Source organism: Cetorhinus maximus, chromosome 2, assembly GCF_964194155.1.
Source record: "Cetorhinus maximus chromosome 2, sCetMax3.hap1.1, whole genome shotgun sequence".
Lineage (NCBI taxonomy): Eukaryota > Metazoa > Chordata > Chondrichthyes > Lamniformes > Cetorhinidae > Cetorhinus > Cetorhinus maximus.
Window position 1 is genome coordinate 112,483,469 of NC_135880.1, and position 21,912 is coordinate 112,505,380.

General features: G+C 44.1%; 1 protein-coding gene across 1 annotated transcript in view; it reads left to right on the forward strand.

Annotated features, from left to right (window-relative positions):
• The window catches only part of LOC144691353 (uncharacterized), a 190,679-nt gene that overhangs the window by 52,490 nt on the left and 116,277 nt on the right, over positions 1–21,912 (forward strand). The window contains exons 8-9 of the mRNA XM_078559370.1: positions 17,750–17,850; positions 20,878–21,039. Coding sequence (XP_078415496.1) covers positions 17,750–17,850; positions 20,878–21,039 — 263 coding nt within the window. The remainder of the gene's footprint in view (positions 1–17,749; positions 17,851–20,877; positions 21,040–21,912) is intronic.

The window sequence follows — 21,912 nt, forward strand, 5'->3', positions numbered from 1 at the left end:
TATGGTACACACTGCTGCTACTGTGTGTGGGTGGTGGAGAGAGTGAATGTTTGTGGATGGGGTGCCAGTCAAGCGGGCTGCTTTATCTTGGATGGTGTTGAGCTTTTTGAGTGTTGTTGGAGCTGCGCTTATCTAGGCAAGTGGAGATTATTCCATCTCTCTCCTGACTTGAGCCTTGTAGATGGTGAACAGGCTTTGGGAAGTCAGGAGGTGAGTCACTCACCACAGGATTCCTAGTTTCTGACCTGCTCTTGTAGTCACGGTATTTACATGGTTAGTCCAGTTCAGTTTCTGGTCAATGGTAATCCCCAGGATGTTGATACTGGGGGATTTAGTGATGGTAATGCCATTGAACGTCAAGAGGCGATGGTTAGATTCTTTCTTGTTGGAGATGGTCATTGCCTGGCACTTATGTGTTACTTGCCACTTGTCAGCCCAAGCCTGGATATTGTCCAGGTCTTGCTACATATGGACATGGACTGCCTCAGTATCCGAGGAGTCGTGAATGGTGCTGAACATTGTGCAATCATCAGCGAACATCCCCACTTCTGATCTTATGGTGGAAGGAAGGTCAATTGATGAAGCAGCTGAAGATGTTTGGGCCTAGGACACTACCCTGAGGAGCTCCTGCAGTGATGTCCTGGAACTGAGATGATTGAGCTTCAACAACTACAACCAACGTGATCTGCACTGCCCAGGGACTGCCTCAATTTTATCCCCCCTCTTCCTTTAACCTTTCCCCAGTCATGTGTCTCTGTCTACCCCTTCCCTCCTGGGGTCCAGTCATCTCCCCCATCCCCTCCAGCCTAGCATATACCATCCAGCCCCATCCCTTCCCCTTCCCTTTCGACTGGTCTTGCCTGAGCAGCCTTGGCACGGAGCAGCTACGAGTGCAGTGCAATGATAGGTAGATAATCACTGCACGCTCAAACCTCAAAGTCATGAGTGAAGTGCAGTTTGCCAGGTGCATACCGGTCATGATTCATGCCGGCCTAATTAGTCGCTGGCGCAGCCATTCGATTTGGAGTGGGAGCATGATTCCGGTGAGCTGGATTTTTAATGATTATTCATGAGATGTAAAGGCATGCAAATGTGGTTCCTGACATGGCGTGGCAGGCAACTTGACCCACCATGAAATTCGGGAGTAGAAAATTGTAATCCATTTCTATGCCAGTGGGAAACTGATTTTTGGCTGTACTTTGAACTTTCCGGTCCTGCCTTGTCGCTAGACTAGCAATCCAGAGACCCAGGCTACTGCTCTTGGGACATGGGTTCAAATACCATCATGACAGCTGGTGGAATTTGAATTCAGTTAATAAACTTGGAATATAAAGCCAGATTCAGTGCTAGTGACCATGAAACTATCACCAATTGTTGTAAGAACTCATCTGGTTCACTAATGTCCTTTAGGGAAGGAAATCTGCTGTCCTTACCTTGTCTGGCCTACATGTGGCTCCACACCCACAGCAATGTGGTTGACTCTTAACTGCCCTCTGAAATGACCTAGCAAGGTCAGTTCAAGGGTAATTAGGAATGGGCAACAAATGCTGGCCTTGCCAGTGACCTCACATTCCATGAAAGAATAAAAACAAAATCTCCAAAAGGGAAAATGACGAACTACTTTAATTGGAACCTGAGTCTTTCTCTGAGAATTAATTATCAGAATCATAAAGTATTATCCACAAAATCTTAATGCATTGCAGAGCTCCATAATGAGTCAAGCTCCATTTTATGTTAAAAGCTTTTGTATAATTATAATAAATCAATCAATCATTTGAAATTCTATAATTTGGGGATAATTTTTAAAAATGCACCTTTTGTGTTTACAGGAGAGTGGGTATTTAATTGAATTACATGATTTAATCATAAATTTGATTCAGTAATGTTTTATAAGATATATATTACATATGATTAATAGGGGATTATACATAGTTAATATTTTTACTGAGTGAACAAAATAATTTGTACTTTTTTGTGTATTGTTTCATCATATATTGCCATGGCATCTTAATATATTGCTCACCGGCTTTATAATTTAACCTGAAAATTAATTTCATTGCCATCTGTCACCTTCGGTCTCAAATTCTTATTAGTTACAGAGTGCAGCGGCTGCTAATTCACCTGAGGCTCATGAATCCTTTAAAAGTTGAGCACCTGACTTGTGTTTATTGTTTATTAAAATTCATGGTGGGCTCTAAGGTTCTTGGATGATGCACTGGAGGCTTCAGTGGAGGAGGTGCAAAGAAAGAGAGCTGTTCCCTATTCACAGGGGACCAGGAGGCCACAGGACCCATGGTCAGAATTGGTAGTGGGAGCAGATAGTCGTGGAGGTCAATGCAAGAATTCAAGACCTGAGGACAGTACTACAAGAAGTTCATTATCCAACATGAGTGCCCAAAGTCAGTGAATGCATCTCCAAATGCCAGACCCTAACAATAGCACTAGCCACAGACACTGTTCAATTCACCACAGCCCTGTCATTCACCTACCAGCAATCTCTATCAATCAGGACTCATACATGAGACTATGGCCAGTGAAGGGGTTGAAACCATTGGAGATGACAGTATCCTCATATCTAATCCTCCTCCTTGCATCCTACCTCTCCTTCGTCTCTCACCTCTCCTTTATCTCACACTCTTTTCTGATTTACTAGCTGCAGATGGTATGGGCATGGACCACTTACATTCTACTCTTTTCTGGCACTACAACCATACCAATGTGCCTTTTTCATTTCAGATTCCTAAAAAGTGCAACCTGGCTGGGCAGTGTAGGAACAGCAAGAGGCCAGTGAAGATGAAGAGACAGCACCATTACTTGATTTTGCACTCTCAGTCACCAGCTCAGATACTGACAATGCATGTAATTTAGAGGATTACATAGAAATGGGATCTGCACCGGGTGAGACACCAAGCACCAGGAGCCTGCAGTCAGGGCAAGGATTGTGCAGACGCCAGCCCTTCAGAGGGCAAGGGTGCGGAAGGGCTCTGCTGCAGAGGATTCAGATGAGGACTTCAGTGGGGCAGCCTATAGAAGGTGGCTGATGGGTTTGCACAACAAAATGCTTGGTGCACTGGGAAACTTGCCAGAAATCTTGCATTCAATGTTAAGGAGCATGGAAGAGTCCAGCACTTACTTGGCACAGGGCTCTGTGCAGAGCTTGGAGCCTATCCTTATGAACATGGAAGCGGTGGCCAACTCTATCAGCATATTTGTGGACCCAGCAATAATCCAGGGTCTCACTGTCTATGCCACAACTTCCATTGCAGCACCAGCGACAGTCACCTAATGTCTAAACATTACTGTGGAAACTCAGACTGCTATAATGCAAGGTCAGCTTGCTGCCTTGCAAGTTTGAACTGCTGTCACCATGATTGTGGATTACCCTATGCAAAGGCCTTGTAGGATGTCACAGTTCAGCAATCTGTCCTCCAACACATTACTGGGAGTCCTGAGGTACCCCCGCCGGGAGTAGCAGTGGTTCCATGGAACTCAAACCGCTACCTCTTTCAGGAAGACAGCATTCACCCTGCCATCCCTGCCACTTCACCAGTGCCCTTGCTGTTACCAGTCAGCCAGCCGGCCAGCGCTGCGGCTGTTAATGCTGAGATGGTGCCGTCCACAGTGGGCCTCCTAGGTCCAAAGCTGCTCAATTTCCTTCACAAATGCCATCTGCAGTCTCCCCCACTGAAAGTCAGCAATTTCCCACCAGTCATGCTTCAGCCACTGGGGTAGCATTGCGTAGGAGCACTAGGCCAAGCCAAGGCACACTGAATACAGGCACTAAGGGAATGCACAAAGGTAATTTATTTTTTTCATGGGATATGCGCGTCGCAGACTAGGCCAGCATTTATTGCCCATGTGTAATTACCCTTGAGAAGGTGGTGGTGAGCTGCTTTATTGAACTGCTGCAGTCCGTGGTTTGGGTACACCAACAGTGCTGTTATAGAAGGAGTTCCCGGATTTTGACCCAGTGACAGTGAAGGAACAGCAATATAGTTCCAAGTCAGGATGGTGTGTGCCTTGGAGGGGAACTTCCAGGTGGTGGTGTTCCCATGCATCTGCTGATCTTGTTATTGTCGGTGGTAGAGGTTGCGGGTTTGGAAGACGCTGTCGAAGGAGGCTTGGTGAGCTCCTGCAGTACATCTTGTAGATGATACACACTGCTGCCACTGTGTGTCGGTGGTGGAGGGAGTGAATGTTTGTGGAAGGGGTGCCAATTAAGCAGGCTGCTTTGTCCTGGATAGTGTCAAGCTTCTTGAGTGTTGTTGGAGCTGCACTCAGCCAGGCAATGAAGAGTATTACAATTATTTGACTTTTAAATTCAATTTAGCATGCTTTGCTTTATAAATTTAGTTTGGAATGTTTATTTTTTTCATGGCTTTTATTTTTGCATTATAGCCAAGCGGCCACTGTGAAGGTCAGTGGCAGAGGGAAGGTAATGTGTATGTGAGTATTGATGACTGGGGAATTGGGGTTATGATTATTGTTTAGCACTTAGCTGAGTTCTTCACAGATTGCCTGACCGGAAAGGGGTTTTCTAATTACCTCCTCCACCTCCTCATGCTTCTGCTCAATGAACTACTCAAGTGTATATCTGTTGGCAAAGGCTCCCCTTATGATGGAGAGGTTGTCCAGCATGCAGTTAACACCCACTCTGCCAAGTACTTCAGAGCTGTCCAAACCGCGAAAGCATTGTTCAGCAAGCCAACGGTCTGCTTTATCACATTTTGTGTGACAGCATGGCTTTTATTGTATGCATGCTGCACACGTGTGCAATTGAAGTTATCAGCCACACGATCAGTGTGTAACATTTGTTGCCCAGTAGCCACCCTTTGGTTTGTTGTGGTGGCTCAAAAGAACAGCAGACTGCTGCAGAATGAAGGCATCATGTCTTTTGTCAGTATACTGGGCATCGACCTGCATGATTCTCTGCCTATGGTCATACACCAGCAGGATACTGAGGGAGTAGAATCTCTTCAGTTGTTCTATAGGGAAGAATTGACATGCAGTGTCCACAAAGAGATAGGTGTGTGAAGGCAACCTGCACCATAAGGAAACCTGCAATCTTAACTGATTCGCATGCCCACTCTTCCTGCTTCTCTCTGGCAAGAGAGATTGAAATATAGCTAGCTCTTAATGAATAGAAAATGTCAGTGACCTTCCTCATGCAACAATGGATGGCAAACTGCAAGATCTTGAAAATATCTCCAGCTCCGCCTGGAAGGAGTGAGACACATAAAAGTTCATCACCACCACCGTCATCTTCACAGCCAGCTGTGGCTGCAGCAGTTTGATAGATTTCAGTGAAGACGTTTTTATCAAAGCGCAGATGTCTGACACAATGTTTCTCACCAAGGTTCAGGCAGGAGCATTGTTCCCTGGTCGCCCTGCACAGAAATGGCCTCTTGCTGAGAGCCCTTCTCCACCTCCAACTCCTTCCTCTTCCAACAATTTGATCTGCTCTCTGTGCCCTCTGTTTATTCTCCAAGTCGTGCTGTATTCCGGGGGAATGCCTACTAGTGTGCCTAAGTCTGGGAGCAAATGATTTGTGTAGGAGATTTGAAGTCACTAAAAGCTCCTTAAGCACCTGTTATACCACTCACTGTCGAGTTTTGCAACTTTATATAGTTATACAAAGCGCCAAACCATTGTAGAATTTTGAAACAATACCTGAAGAAAACAATCTGCAAAAAGCTGTAAGTAGTTGATCATCCCTTTAAAAAGTGCCCTTATGACACAGCCGATGGTAAATGCTGAGCTGTTCAAATCCCAGAGGGAAACTTGAAACAACTGTCATAACCAGTCTTGCAATTTGTATGTTTCGAGATGCAGGCTTTGAATTCGGTGGTAATGAGACCACTGAATCTCAAGAGGCTTTTATAAAAACTAAATTAAACATTTATTAATTCAAGAAAGATTATAAGCACATATATATGTCCACAAAATTGCTACTATAATAACTATAAAAATCCCCAAATTAATCTGAATCCTAGTTATACCTCTGTTAAGGCAATAGTAAAACACATAGATTTAAACAAACCCCTGGCAAAGCACACTCTGGACAGTTGCATTCGAAATGAGTTTCTTTCAGCTCTGGAGCCTTGCAGACAGTGGCTTGATGCTTACAGGCTGGAGGCTTTAGATCTTCGAATCCCTCTCCTTTTTACCAACAGCATTCTCTTCCTTTATACATATTTTCCTCTTTGAATGCAAATTTTCATTGTATCACTGTCTTTTGAACTTTACCTCTTCAAATAATAAAACCTTTTCATAATACCCACTTTATTAGTAATCCTTGGGAAAAATAAACAAACACATTGTTCCTGAGCTTCACCTGGTTAGGTGTAATATTTCACTCTCTCTCCTTGAATCCAAGCTAGTTTCTTTAAAGAAAAAAATGCAAATTGCCCCCATGTTTACCTAATTAATATTTCAAACCTACTTCTCTTCTAGACCAGCTAGCTTTAATCCAATTAAGACACAAACACATACACACACACACACACACACACAGGCCAGGATTTTGCCCTCGTCTGGCGGGGCGTGGACTGGAGTGGTCAGGAAGCTGACTGCTGCCTGGAATCATTCCCTGACTGCGCTTTCATGCTGGCTGCCCAATTAAGACCTGCCCAGCGTGAAATGCATGCTGCAGCGCTCAGTGCTGCCTGTATAGAGGTGGTGGGGTGGGGAAGAGGGCGAGCGGGCAACTTTGCGCATGCGCGCAGGTGCATGCAGGAAAAGCTCCCTGAGGCACAGAGCTGCCTCAGGGAGATGACGATTTTAAGAATTAAAAATAAAGAATTTTAAATTGTTAAAAAACATGTCCCCACATGTGACTCTGTCATATGAGCAGGGATGTGTTATTAATAAAATGTGTAGATTTTTAGTAGCTGTTGGAAACCTTATCCCGCCTGTGGATGAGGTTTCCTAAAAAATCCAAAGGCCACTTGGCCTTTTCGCCAGCCTGCCAACCTTAAGGTTGGACGGCTGAGAAAAATTGAATTCAGTTGGGACTTTAATGGCCTTAATAAGCCTGTTAATTGTCAGTGGGCACGCTGCCAACACCCGCACACGCCCACTGACCAAAATATCGCACAAGTGTGGAATGATGTCGGGACACTTGCCCAATGTCATTGTGCGTCATTTTATGCCCGTTCAGGTCGGGCGTGCACACGCCCGCCTGATGAGCTAAAAATTCTGGCAATAAACACGGACACAATTTTAAAATAGCTTTCAATAACATTATAGATATTATTATATCTTCTTGACAGTGCTTGTTGGGCGTTGAGGGAGGTGGTACTTCCTGCTGGTGAAAATGTGTTCAGCTGTGCGAACTTAAGAGGAGGCATTTTAGCTGAAACCTTGAACTCCAAACTGGTACTGCTTGTGTCGAATCAGCATTGCACATGAAATGCTTATTCTACATACTTCTGGCGGACCTTCACTGTACCCACATTAGTGGCTTTCATGATCCAAATTTTACCCCAATAGAATCTTACAGCACAGAAGTTGACCATTTGGAACCTCATGTTGGTACCAGCTCTTTGAAAGGCTATCCAGTTATCATCATTCCCCTGCTTCTTGCTCATTACCTTGCAAATTTCTTCTTTTCAAGTATATATATAATTCTATTTTGAAAGTTACTTTTGAAGCTGTTTCCACCATCTTTCAGCCAGTGCATTCCAGATCTTAAAAGCCACTGTGTAAAAGAAATTCTCAGTTATCTCTAGATATTTTGCTTATCATCTTAACTCTGTGTTCTCTGGTTACTGACCCTCTTGCCAGTGAAAACAGTTTCATGTGTCGGGCAGAATGTTGTGGAGCTGGATGGGGGTCTCGGCAAGACTCCTGCATCACCTCTTTTTCAAGAAGGCCCAGGGCATCTTGTGCCACTCAGCCATTTAAGCCAACAATAGACCTTCCCCAGGAGCAAGGACCCCGGGGACGGAGGTCCTGCCCACGAAGTGCTGCCAGCCACTTCTGTACTCAGTAGCGCCGCCAGGCAGGCGGCGATTAATGCTGGTACTGCACTTACCCGAGGCCTCAGATCGAGGAGGGTCCCAGGCACGGGTGTGTGATGGCGAAAGGTGGGGGCCAAGGGGGTGAGGGGTGCCAGCAGCAAGAGCTGGGGAGTGGCATTCAGCAGGCACCCCCCCCCAACCCCGATGTCATATGCCACCATGTGCCGTTGAATAATGGACCCCCTGGGAGCCCCCGAGTAAACACACATGACCAGCCCCCCACCTGCTACTGGATTAATACCAGTGGTGGCGGGATGAGGTCCTGAAGTGGGAGTTAATTGCCCACTAAGGATCTCATTGGTGGCAGAGCAGGAAAACCATCCACAGGCCTTCCCGCCACGGACTTAATCGGGTTGGAGGCGGGAAGCTGGCAGGGTCCCCATCTGTCACCCACCTGATTTAATACCCCTCCACTACCAAGCTCACCATGGTGGAATGCACAAGATTCTGCCCATTGACAGATTTTTAACCCAAAAATATACTCTGAAACGCCTCTTGAACCCATGAAGGAAAACAAAATAATTTTCAGGATATCATAGTGACCATGAAGCTTATCACCCATCACCCAATACCCCACCTACCTTTTGTGTATCTTTATATAATTGCATTACATTACATTATTGGTAACTGAAAATATTCTATTGGAGCTGATTGATACTAAGTAATCATTTAAAACCTCTGCATTATCATTAGAGTTCACCTGAACCTGTTCCAAGGAATCCCTCAATGTCCCGATACAATCCAAAAGCAAAATACTCCGGATGCTGGAACTCTGACCTAACTCAGCAGGTCTGGCAGCATCTGTGGAGAGAGAAACAGAGTCAACGTTTCAGTTGATGACCTTTCGTCAGAACTTTCCATCAGGATGATTATAAAAGTATCTCATCCCTTTTCTGTGATGATAATAGCCCCAACTACCAGGATTGCTCAGTCAACCCAATTCTCATCCTTTACCATCTTCACAAACATAGCCCTCTTGGCATCCGCAACCAGCTTAAATTCTTCGCAACTTTGGTTTGTTTGATCAAATTAAATTCAATGATATTGTGGTCACTGTTCATTTTGCAATTTACAGACTTTTAAAACCCAGTCATAGTCATACAGACTCAAAACGTCAACTCTGCTCCTCTGTCCACAGGTGCTGCCAGACCTGCTTTTCCAGCAGTTTTTCCAGCATTTTCTGTTTTTATTTCAGAAATACAAGGTTCCTGACAGTTAAAGCACTCACATAATTAAGTGTTTCTCTATCAGTCAAAACAGTCACATATTACCTTACCAGTCAAGGCAACAATATAGTGAAAAAAACCAAAAGAAATGGTTTGTAAATCACATCTGTCTTTCAAACCTGTTGGAATTTCAGATAGTGAAATTGATCTTTGGTTGTAGTGCGAAATGGGCAATAGTGAACTGGCATATGCTTTTACACCCTGTCCAATTTTCTTTTGCATTTACATCAATGAAAGAGAAAATCAGGCAGAATGTAAAACAGGCTGCGGATTTACTACTGTGCATTTGCTCCACAAGCAAAGACCAATTTCATCCCCTCAGTTCCTCCAAAAGTAGCATTATACAAAAGCTTATTTCTTACTCCCTGGGTCCTACCACTTCAGCTGCAGTTCAGTGCATCTGATGAATGGAGAAAAGAAACATCTGTTATCAAAGCTGTGGCTGAAACAATGCAGCAGCATTGTTTCATCAGAATTCATAAGACATTTGGATCCTTTTATACTGAAAGTCAAAGGTCACACTGAAGCAAAAATCCATGTAAACATCTGCCATTTGTTATGAATCCGTCAAATAAGATTCATTATTAGGACAACAGAACAGCCTAAATGCTTAGATTCATGATCATATCCATCCCTGCAAGATCCAGCCTAAGTTTCCCATTGCCCACCCTCCTTGATTTATCACAAAAGAAAATATTTGTGTACAGAGTTTGATGTATTCACATGACTGACAGATTTATGCAGTATTTGGCTTGCATATGCTTATGTGCAACTCCCTGCATCAAAAACAGAAGAAAATGTCATAAAGCTCCCTTACTGAGAGCCAACAGAAAATAAGAGTCAGCTCCATCTGTCAATTTCATACCATTGGATCTGTAAACATTTTTCCTCCTTCTCACCTGAATGTAGTTATTTGTGCTTGAACTTAGTGCCACCAGCACCTTCGGACTTCACTGAGATAACCATTTTTCAAAATTGAGCCTAGACAATGAGACTTAGGCTTTCAGTTGGGGCAGACACCTCCATAGTGGAAGGAATTTGCACACCAGAGGGAGGCTCCCCAGACTCTGCCCTTTAGTCTTATCACAATCAAGGCGGAAGTCAAAAATAATGGACCGCAGAGCTCTAATGTTGTGGGGTAGTGCCAACAGTGTCATAGCTGCCAGTGAAAGGTTAATTCTATTCTCTGGCCTGTGCATGGCGCTGCTTGTTGAGCCAGCGAACAGGCCCTTGCTGTCAGCAATGTTTTCTTTGTCCCTCCAGTGACCTGTGAACACTGGACAATGGGATCTTACAGGAGCTAACTGTGTTCAGTGTTTAATTGGAGAAAATGACGGGAGTACAGCAGGGGCGATGGGCTGAATTTTAGGGGACCCCAAAGTCAGGAAAGGAGGCAGGGGTTGGCCCAAAAATATTGGCACCAGGTGGCATGTCAATTTAAAGATGCCAATCCTGGTGCCAGCAATAATCATCAGGGCGGAGGGAGGGCAGGGCAGGAATCCTGGTCTCCTCCCAATTGAGACCAATTAAAACAGTTTAAAAGTTTAAGAGTTTGACAAGCGTTGCAGCCTAAACTTTTAAAAGGGTGCATGATTACTCATGCCTTCAGAAATAAATCATCTGAAGGGAGGTGGGTAGAGTCAGGAGACGGCCATGGGTGCCCCAGGGAATCACTTGGGCCCTATAAGGGGATCAGCAGGCAAAGGAGGGTTGGGCACTTGGTAAGGAGGCATCCCAGGTGTGTGCAGGTGGCAGGGAAAGTGGGCATTCAGCATCCGGGCTTTGAACAGGGTCAATACCCCCAGCATCACGGAGCAGAAGAGCAGGGAACATGACTGCCAAGGACAATTGGACAGCCACTTGCCCAGAAGGAAGGCTGCAGCTAGCAATGGGGCATAACTGTTGGATTTTGGGCCCTGTTGGCAATGAGGGCAACATTCATACAGGAAGAACAGAACCCTGGGCATCAGGGAGGGCATGGGACAAGAAAGAGGGGCATGAAGGCAACAGAGGCCAAACCCTCATCACACAATCTACTGCCAAAGACAGAGCTACTGGAGATGACTGAGACACAGTATTGGAGGAGACTGTGACGCTCTCAGCAGATGGTCATAGGCATCTGTGACCTTGTCGCCAAAGACCTCACACCTTGCAGCACTGCTCGTCCTGCCCTGACATTGCTCATCAAAATCAATGTGTACTTGTACTTCTTTGCTTCTGGCTCGTGCCAAGGATAGCTGCGGAGTTTAGTAGAATCTCAAAAATGACTGCACACCACTAGATCTCGCTGGTCACTTATGTCCTCTTTGCCATAGCTGGACAACACATTTGTTCAACGACAGACACAACCTCGCAGAGACAGAGGGCATTGGGTTTTGCCTCCATCGCTGGGCTCCTGCAGGTGCAGGGTATCATTGATTGCGCCCATGTGGCTATCAAGGCACCCAGCAACCGGCCTCAGAGATCCATCAACAGGAAAGGCTTCCACTCCCTCAACATTCAACAGGCCTGTAACTACAACAAGAGCTTCCTCCATGTGTCCAATCATTTTCCTGGCAGCTGCCATGACTCCTTCATCGTCTGCCAATCCCAGATGCCTCAGATCTTCACTCCAAACCCAAAGTGCGTTGTTGTATCCTCGGGGACAAGGGATATCCCTTGAAGAGATGATTAACGACCCTTAAGTGGGAGCCCCAGAGCAAGACAATTCAACTAATGCCACCTTCTCAGTAGAACAACTACCAGCAGACCACTGAGCTCCTGAACATGTGATTCCAGGTCCTGGACCAGTTGGGTGGTGTCCTCCTGCTAGAGTCTTGGTCACTGTGATGGTCTGCTGCATTGTCCATAACAAAGCCCTTAGGAAAAGTGTGGACCTTGAGAATAGTGAGGGCCTGGAAAGGAACAATTCCTCGGGAGGAGAGGGAGGAGGAAGAAGAGGCAGAGGGAGATAATATTGAATAGAGAGGTGTCCCTGCTACATGACAAGGTAGCCTTCCTCTGCACCTTCTGGGGAGAGAACCCCACAGCCTCCAACATTAGATCCGAGTTGGCATTGATGAGGCAAGAGTCTGTCCAGCCATGGGTGCCTGGCTTCTGACTCCTGATGGCATCTTACTTCCCCCTAGTGCTGTGGAAAGCTTTGGCACAATCAGCAGATTTTTCCCTCAGGACAACCAGCAGCCTCAGTAATGGCTGATATGGGAGTCTAAATGAGCCCCACACTTCATCTAATCCACCTCTGTTCTCACCCTAACTGGCTTGAAGTGGACAGGTAACCCATCTCCATATCAATTAAGGGCTCTTCCCGGTGAAAATCTTCATCAGTTCCCCACTAGAGGCGAGTATCTGACCCAAAAGCAAACATGGCTCCTGCTTCGCACCTCGGTGGTGAAAATTCAGCCCTATGCTGAAGTTTCTCATTATGCTTTCATTTGCATATATATAGGCATGTTTAAACTGAGAGGCCCACCCTCTAGTAAACAGTGGGCATGCAGTGGAGTGCTCCCATGAGCATAGTTTCTGCCCCATTTGTCCAGGATCCACTGGAAAACTGACAGTATACACCCAGAAAGCCCAGGCCTGAGTGTCAATAGGTCATTTAATTGTGGAGAGACCTCAAAGCTGATGTGATCCTTTGTCTGACATTCAGACTCATACACTTTCAATTCTCATCCTATGATTTTGATCACAGACAAGGACATCTCTGACCACTTTCTTATGCCCTTCATAACCAAACACCATGCACCCCCACCTCCCCCATTGCCATCCAAATCCACCTCCTTCCACTTCTGTAAATGGAAAATAAACTAACCTAAATCATATATACTTTCACTTTCAAACTCTCACCTACCCAAGCTTTGAGCTCCCATTCACCATGTATCTTCAGCTGTTGATTTACTCAAGTACTCCCTCACCTCTACCTTTAGTGCTCGTGTTCCTAGTCAAACCTTTTCTGTCTTCAGTTCTAGCCATTCACCTGGCACCATTCTCATATTTACTCCCTCAATCCCCAGGGATGAAGTCTTGAATGTATCTGGTGCACAGCTGGGTTAGCAATCCAACATTATAGCTGGCTCTACTGCATCAAGCTCTACAGAGACTTTCTGTTTTCTACCACAAACATCCACTTCTCTAAGATCACCTGAAAAGCAAAGATAACTCCTGACTTTTTTTCTTCACTACCAGCTGTCTCCTTAACCTATCTACCCTGGCTCCTCCATGCTCACTTCCAACAACATGAGGAAGGAGCTTATAGACTTCTTTGTCAATATGTTCATGAAACAGCCTAATACAGGACTCATCTATTACAGCTAGTTGGAATTAACTGTTTTTATTCACATGATGGTTAGTCGCTGTCAACATCTCAGGATTACAGTCTGCTAAACATTAATTGGAAGTTGAACTTTTGACCTCTTTGCAATCAAGTGGAACTTGGGGATAATTTTACATCTTTGTGGCCTGTCAGTAATTCAGCAGAATGGATTGAACACCCATAATAGAACACGTTCGAGATTCATTCATTGATTTCACTTGGACTGTAACAGGCAGGTGATCTGCTCTACCAGCCATGCTTTATCTGCGTCCAATTGTCAGGCAGACTATAGTGAGAAACAGTTCTGCATGGTTATGCCATATAAGTACGTTGCCTGCTTCTACTTCTGCGACTTGTAATCTTTCACAGCATCTTACTTGGTGATCTACCATAATTTATGCTGCTTCCAGCATGTTAAGCAAGTGAATTATAATGTATTTTCTGTGATTAGAGACAACAGTTTTCAGGAAAGATGAGAATAAAGTTAATTATAATAATAATTAATTATAATAGTATGAGGGTTAAAGATCATGGAATAAATTTTTGTCTTCAACACATAGACGGTTGTGTGCCGGAACAGATTGTTCACCCATTATGAAGCCTATCCAGTTGAAATCTATGGAATATTCTATAACGGTTGGGCAATCATTATTACAAGGTGGATGGAGTATAAAAGTAGGGAAATCCTGCTACCTGTCGAGGACCTTGGTGAGACCGCGCCTAGTGTAATGTGTACATTTTTGGCCTCTTTATTTTAAGAGGGATATGCTTGCATTGGAGATAATTCAGAGAGGTTCATTAAGTTTGTGCCTGGGCTGAAGGGATTGTCTTATGCAGAAAAGTTGATCAGGTTGCATGGGCCTATACTCATTGGAGTTTAGAAACACATTGAAACAAAAAAGGCTCTGAGGAGGCTTGACAGGGTAGATACTGAGATTATGTTTCCCTTGATGGGGAAATCTTGAATTAGGGGATATGCTTTCAGAATAAAGGGTCATCCATTTATGACAATGACAATCTCTACGGCAATGCCTCTACCAATCACTTGCCAGCCAATCAGCACTCTCTTCCCATACAGTATAAATTTGTTATTTCCCCTGACATTGGCATTTTCTTGCAAATTGTCCTGATGAGTGCAAGAAGAAAAGCTTCAACAAAAATGTCTCTTTGTTTCAGCAATACTCAAATTGGGAAACCATCAAGGAATTGTATTCTTCAATCTTTTCACAAATGAAAAGATGCACTCAATTGGGGAAAGGGAAAAATAAATTGCAAGGATTGCAGATAATGTAATGAGGAATTGTTTCAACTTGGCAAACAGGAGATGTTTAAAAAAGGACAGTGGGCTGGATTTTACAGTTAATGGAGGGGTAAGGGAGGCGCAATGGGAAGTGCGCGATTTTTAGCTCCCATCCCAGCTGATTCAGCATATTGAATTAAGTGTCAGCCAGCCAATTAGCTCTGCACCCAATTGGGCGTCTGGTGGGAGAGTGGTTTGGCTGTGAACTGAAAGTCAGTTCTGGTCACCAATTTATATGTCCCCCTTCATCTCACTCTTTCATTAATTGTTACGTCACCCTATAAAAACTGAACAAGTAAAGTCTACTAACAGCCAAATGCTGCTACCTTCAGCAGCAGACTCTACTGCTACATGCAGGCATTGTCCCTTTTGCAGGCCTTTTCATCCGCTCTCATGCCGCCTCCTCATATCTCCTCATAATTCCCATGTAACTAACAATAAATGGAGTGGACAACAAAAAATTGCAGTCAACTGGCTTTTTAAAAAGCTCAATAGCTCGTTCACTGGTTTTTTCCAAAATGGTGGGCTGGCTTTCGACTGCTCGCCTTCCGTATTACTGGAGACTGGCGGGATTATGCTGGATTGCTGATCCAAAGTCATCATGCCATATTTTACGTAAGCGCGGGGGACAGCTTGGCCTCTAAAGGGCATTATGTTAATCTATAAGTCAGTTGGAAAAACTAGGGCAATTTTCAAATACCAGTTGGTCATATCTCACGGTGGGCTGGGTGTACACTTCGGCCACCCCTTGGATGCCCTCAAATTTCCTGACTAACATTCCTATCACAGAAACTTAATAGTATGTACCACCTGAGCAATATTTCACCGCAGAGGGTTTTTAAAATATCATTCATAGGTATTTACTGCCCATTCCTAATTGCCCTTGAAAAAGTGTTGGAAAGCCAAACTCTTGAACCACCGTAGTCCACGTGGTGAAGGTATTCCCAGAGTGCAATTAGGTAGAGAATTCCAGGATTTTGACCTAGCGACAGTGAAGGAATGGTGATACATTTCCAAGCCAGGGTGATGTATGACTGGAGGGGAATTTTCAGGCAGTGGTGTTCCCATGCACTTGCTACCTTTCTGGCTGGTAAAGGTTGCGGGTTGGGGAATGTTGTTGGTGAAGCCTTTGCAAGCTACTTCTGTGCATATTGTAGATGGTACGCACTGCAACCAAAGTGCACTCATGTTGGAGAGAGTGAATGTTTAAGGTGGTGGATGGGCCCGAAAGGAAGTTTTCCCCTCTTGCCTGATACCAGCCTATGCAGCTAAAACCACTGGGCTTCTCATATGTCATGAGACTCCCCCTGCTGCAGGTAAAATACTGGTAGGGGTGGGATAAAGCCCTTAAGTGACTATTAATTGGCCACTTAAGGTCCTCAATAGGCCCAAGGGTAAGTGGGCTGGCCCTTGCCCCCAGTAAAATTTCAGACAGTTCGGAGGTGGGAGAAGGCCACCTGCTAGATTTTAGGTGCCCCCTCCCCAACCCTTGCTCTCAAACCCACCAATGGGGGAGTGTTAAGTCCAGGCTGTGTTTTTAAATACTGGTGTTGATAATTCATAAATAATATCACACCTCTATAGAGGGCAAGGTGCTATAGCAAAGGCTAACACTTATTTACCCACATTGGCCTCATTTAAAAAAAATTAATTCACAGGATATCAGCATTGCGCAAGGCCAACATTTATTGCCTATTGTTAATTGCCCCTCGAGAAGTTGGTAGTGTGACACTTTTTTGAATACAGCTGAGTGGCTTGTCAGGCTATGTTAGTGACAACATACATGCTGTGGGTCTGGAGTCACATATAGACCAGATCAATTAAGGACAGTAGATTTCCCTTCCTAAAGGGCATTAGTGAACTAGATATGTTTTTAATGACAATCCAGTAGTTTCATGGTCACCAGTACTGATGCTAGATTTTATTAAGGATTTATTTCATTGCCTACATTCAAATTCCCAATTTGAACTTGTGTGTAGATCATTAGTCCAAGCCTCTGGAGTACTAGTCGATAGCATAAATAGTGCACCCCCTAGTGATGCCCCTTACACAATGACAGGTGGTGAAATATTTAGATGAATTTATCCTTACTTGGTGAGTTAAGGTGTTTTGACTTAAAATTTTAATTCAGGATAATTTTGTTTTTCTTTGTTCTTATAAAGAAAATTACTTGGGTTGATATATTTATTGCGTAATTTTTTTTATTCTTTCATGGGATGCGAGCATCATTGGCAAGGCCAGCATTTGTTACCCATCCCTAATTGCCCTTGAACTGAATAGCTTGCTAGGCCATTGCAAAGGGCAGTTAAGAATCAACTGTGGATCTGGAGTCACATGTAGGCCAGACCATGTAAGGATGTTAGTAAACTAGATGGGCTTTTACAACAATCATGATAGCTTCATGGTCACCATTACTGAGACTAGCTTTATATTGCAATATAGTAATTGAATTTAAATTTCACAAACTGTGAACCTATGACCCCGGAGCAATAGCCTGGGTATCTGGTCTAGTGACATTACCACTACACCACCGTCTCCTCCTAATTCAAAATCTTAAAATTGTTCACACATTGATTACTTCGGAGTGCACTAACTGTATCTAAGCAGAAAAACGCAACAGACATTCGGGCCCCAGCAAAAGGGTTTTAGTTTAATGTCTTAGTGTCCTTGCAACAGTACTTACAATGTTTTTTTGGAACATCTTGACATGGTTTTAAAAGTTCCTGTGATAAGAAAAACATACAAGAATTGTTTGGAGATCCTTCCCTAAAACTTAATTTGCAATTTTAGAGGATTTTTAATCTCATCTCAAAAAATTATATTAAAAATTTATTTGAATATTTATTATGTAGCAAGAACTAAGTATTACCTCTCATTTTTCTTTTAGATGCACCCACACTTTTGCTACAGTGGGAGAACGTCTATATTTATTTGGGGGCTCTACAGTAGAGAATTTATATTATAAGGACATCCATGTGCTTGATACAGGTACTTAATTTAATACTGTTTCCATCTACTAAAGGTTTCTTTATTCGTACTAGGCGGTATATTTATGGTATGATATTCCTCTTTTACAGTTTGTGAAACCAGATATCACTTCTGTAAACTGTGTGGTGCCATAACACTCCCATTTATTGGTGAGAGGCTCCTAGTGATACCAGTCGCGTACAAATAAATTTATAGAAATAAGTAGAATTTACCGCACAAAACAGAATATTTGATCGAACCAACCCATGTCAACATTTACTCTCCACCTGAGCAAACTGATTAGAAAAGAAATAAAACCACCCTCCCCAGCACACCAGTTGAAGACTGCATCATGGTTTAGAATGTATTCCGAATCCTTTGATGTGTTACTGTACTGTGTTGTGCACAACTGGCATTATTATCTTGGAGAACCATAAAAGGAGGTCATTCAATCCATTGATTCTGTGGCAGCTCTTTCGAGGAACAATCCAGTTAGTCCCACTCATCCACTCTTTACCCATATCCCTGCAATCTTTTCTCCTTCAAATATTTATTCCCTTCTGAGAGCTACTATTAGAAACATAGGAACATAGAAAATAGGAGCAGGAGTATGCCATTTGGCCCCTTGAGCCTTGTCTGCTATTCAACTAGATAATGACTGATCTCCTACCTTAACACCATTTTTCTGCGCTACTCTCACATCCGTTGATATCTTTAATATCTAGAAATCTATTGAATATCTATTGAATCTATATTCACCCTACCTAGCAGTGCATTCCAAATCCTAACCACTAGTGTCAAAAAACATTTTACTTATGTTGCCCCCAGTTCTTTTGCCAATCACCTTAAATCTGTGCTCTCTAGTTATCAACCTTTCAACTTCTGAGAACAGTTTCTCATTATTTACTCTATCCAAATACTTCATGATTTTAAGCACCTTTGTCAAATCTCCTCTTAGCCTTCTCTCCGCTAAAGGAGAACAACTCCAGCTTCTCAAGTTTATTGAGGTCATTGTAATTCTCTCATCTTTGGACTCTTTCTGGTAAATCTTTACTGTACCTTCTTGAAAGCCATTCCGTCTTTCCCAAACTATAAGTGTCCAGAATGGGATACAATGCTCCAGCTGGGGACAAATGAGGGTCTTATAAAGAGTTAGCGTAAATTTCAGGCTTTTGTACTCTATGCCTTTATTTTTAAAGCCCAGGACCCTATAAGCTTTATTAACTCATATGTTAACCTGCTTTGCTACCTTCAAATATTTGTGCAAAGATTTGGTTCTCCCTTCCTGCACCTCGTTTAAAGTTGGTGCCATTTAGCATGTATTGGCTCTCTTCATTCCCCCTACCGAAATGTGTCGCCTCACATTTTCTGTGTTGAATTTCATCTGCCACAGGTCAGCCCATTCCATGACCTAAAAAAAGAACTTGCACACATAACACCACTTGCAACCTCAAAATTTCCCAAACAAATTTCAATTAATTACTTAGAAATATAATCACTTTTTATATGCAAACCCAGCAGCCATTTGCTCATAGCAAGATCCCCTGAACACAAATAAGACGAATGCCCAATTAACTTATGATTGCCAGGACATTAGAACAGTCTGCCCTTTTTCGAAGAAAGCATGATGGCCCCTTTAGGTCGACATAAACAAGCAGATTTAATGACCCGTAACTTCCGAGCATCCCAGCATCGGATTTGGGGGGGTACCCCAAAGATGCGCTTGGGAATCCCTCTGGGAAGTTCCCAGGTAAGGGTTTGCATGGCAATTGCCGAGAAGGACAGCAGCAGGAACAATACCAGCAGCACCAGCTGACTTCTTCTGAGCCACATGCCCCTGCACAGGGCAGATGGGATGGCCATTGAGGTGCAGATGGAAGGAGGAAAGATCTGGTTCTCGCAATGTCAGGATCACTGGTCCTTTAAATGCAGACTCTCTACTGGGGATCTTTCCTCCTTCTGAGGGTCTGCATTCAAAGGACCAGGGATCCTGACATTGTGAGCACCAGTGCCTCATGAGGCTTAGGCCTGTCTTGGCAGCTTGCTGCTGACATCGTCATCCTCCTGGTGTGAGACTGTCTTCCTGGTGGACCAGGTGGGAATGCATTGCCAGTGCTTGACAAGGTGCCTGTCACTGGAGGCCCAACCCCTGCTCCCTCCCACTCCACATCACAACCCACTCTGACCCTTGCCAACTTGTATGATCTCTTCCCCTGCAAGGACAGAAAGCAGGGAGATGGTGGGCTTGCAAGGGATGGCTTAAGTTCAGAGGAATGAAAGAAAATATTTGTGCATGGTGGCTGAGAGCCATGGGTGCAAGAGGGTAGTAGTTTGAGAGTCATTGTGAGTGTTAACTGCTCAGATGGGGATGTAAGCTGCTTGCAGAGAGTGGAGCTACAAGGTGTATGGACCCGAGGAATGTGGTGTAGAAGAATGCTGTTCAAGTCAGCATGTGGGGCTTGGCACCTGGCAGTGTCAAGCCACTCACCTATCATACCCTCCTGAGGCCCTGGATCCTCCTTGGGTTGACTGTCTCCGGGTTGAGAGGGGCCACACTATTGTTGCTTGCTTCCTCAGTCACTTTGAATATTGCCTGCTTGGATGAAGAAGGTGCCCTCTCCCTCCTGCCCTTAGGAGAGCTTACCTTACTGCAGTCTCTCTGATGGATCTCTAGGTAAGAGTGAGAGTCCTCGGGGAGCAGCCTTCCTCGGTCTTCTAACCATTCCTGTGAGTGCTTCAGTTTAAAAAATCCAAGCCCTGGTGAGCTTCTCTGAAACATGCAGTGGCCCCTTTTAATTAGAAATCCTTCCTCTCATAAAAAGGCTGAGTCACCCGGCCACCCTCCCTAATTGGTTGGGAAGCCTGAAGAAAAACGTTTAAATAGTTTGCCCTGGCAAAGGGCAACTGGGATGCGATTGGGTTCGCGACCTGAAAATGATCCTGACATCTGAAAACTCTAGATAGGCAAAGCTCAGCCTGTTAACTCTGTTTCTCACTGAGCAGGTGCTGCCTGACCTGTCAAGTAATTTCAGCATTTTCTGTTTTTAGTGTTAGAGTTGGAAGATATGCTGATAGGATCAGATGAAACTGTGTGGGAATCGGCTTGTTTGGAGCATAAACGCCAGCATAGACCTGTTGAGCCAGATAGCCTGTTTCTGTGTCATGACTTCTATGTAATTCTAAGAAATGTAAAATTATCTTACCCACTTGGTATGATTTAATGTTTTCTTTTATTCATCCATGGGATTTGGGTGTTGCTGACAAGGAGAGCATTTATTGCCTGACCCTAATTATCCATGAAAGTGGTGGTAATTTTTTTTGAACAGCTGCAGTCCATGTGGTGAAGATACTCCAACAGTGTTGTTCCAGAATTCTGATCTCGCAACAATGAAAGAACATTTCCAATTTAGAATGCTGCATGACTCAGAGAGAAACTTGCAGGCCATGGTGTTTCCGTGTGCCTGATGTCCTTGTCCTTCTAGGCAGTAGAACATGTGGATTTGGAAGATGCTGTTGAAGAAATTTTGGAAGTTGCTGCAGGGCATCTTGTCAATGATACACTGATACATGCTGCAGCCACAGTGTGCCAGTGGTGGAGGAAGTGAATGTTTAAGATTGTGATGGGGTACCAAATAAGGGGGCTGCTTTGTTCTGGATGCTTTTAAGCTTCTTGAGTGTTGTTGGAGCTGCACTCATTCTGGCAAGTGGAGAGTATCCCAACACATTCCTGACTTGCGCCTTGTTGATGGTGGAAATGTTATGGGGGGTCTGGAGGTGAGTCATTCATCACCAAATGCCCAGCCTGTGGCCTAGTGTTGTAGGCACAGTATGTGGCTGGTCCAGTTAAGATTTTGGTCAGTGATGGCCCTGGAATGTTGATGGTGAGGGATTTGATGATGGTAATACCATTGAATGGCAAGGGGATGTGGTTAGACTCTCTCTTGTTGAAGCTGATCATTGCCTGATACTTGATCCATGTGAATATTACTTGCCACACATCCCAAGCCTGAAATGTTGTCTCAATCTTATTGCAAGACTGTTTCATTATCTAAGGAGCTGCGAATGGCACTGTGCAATCATCAG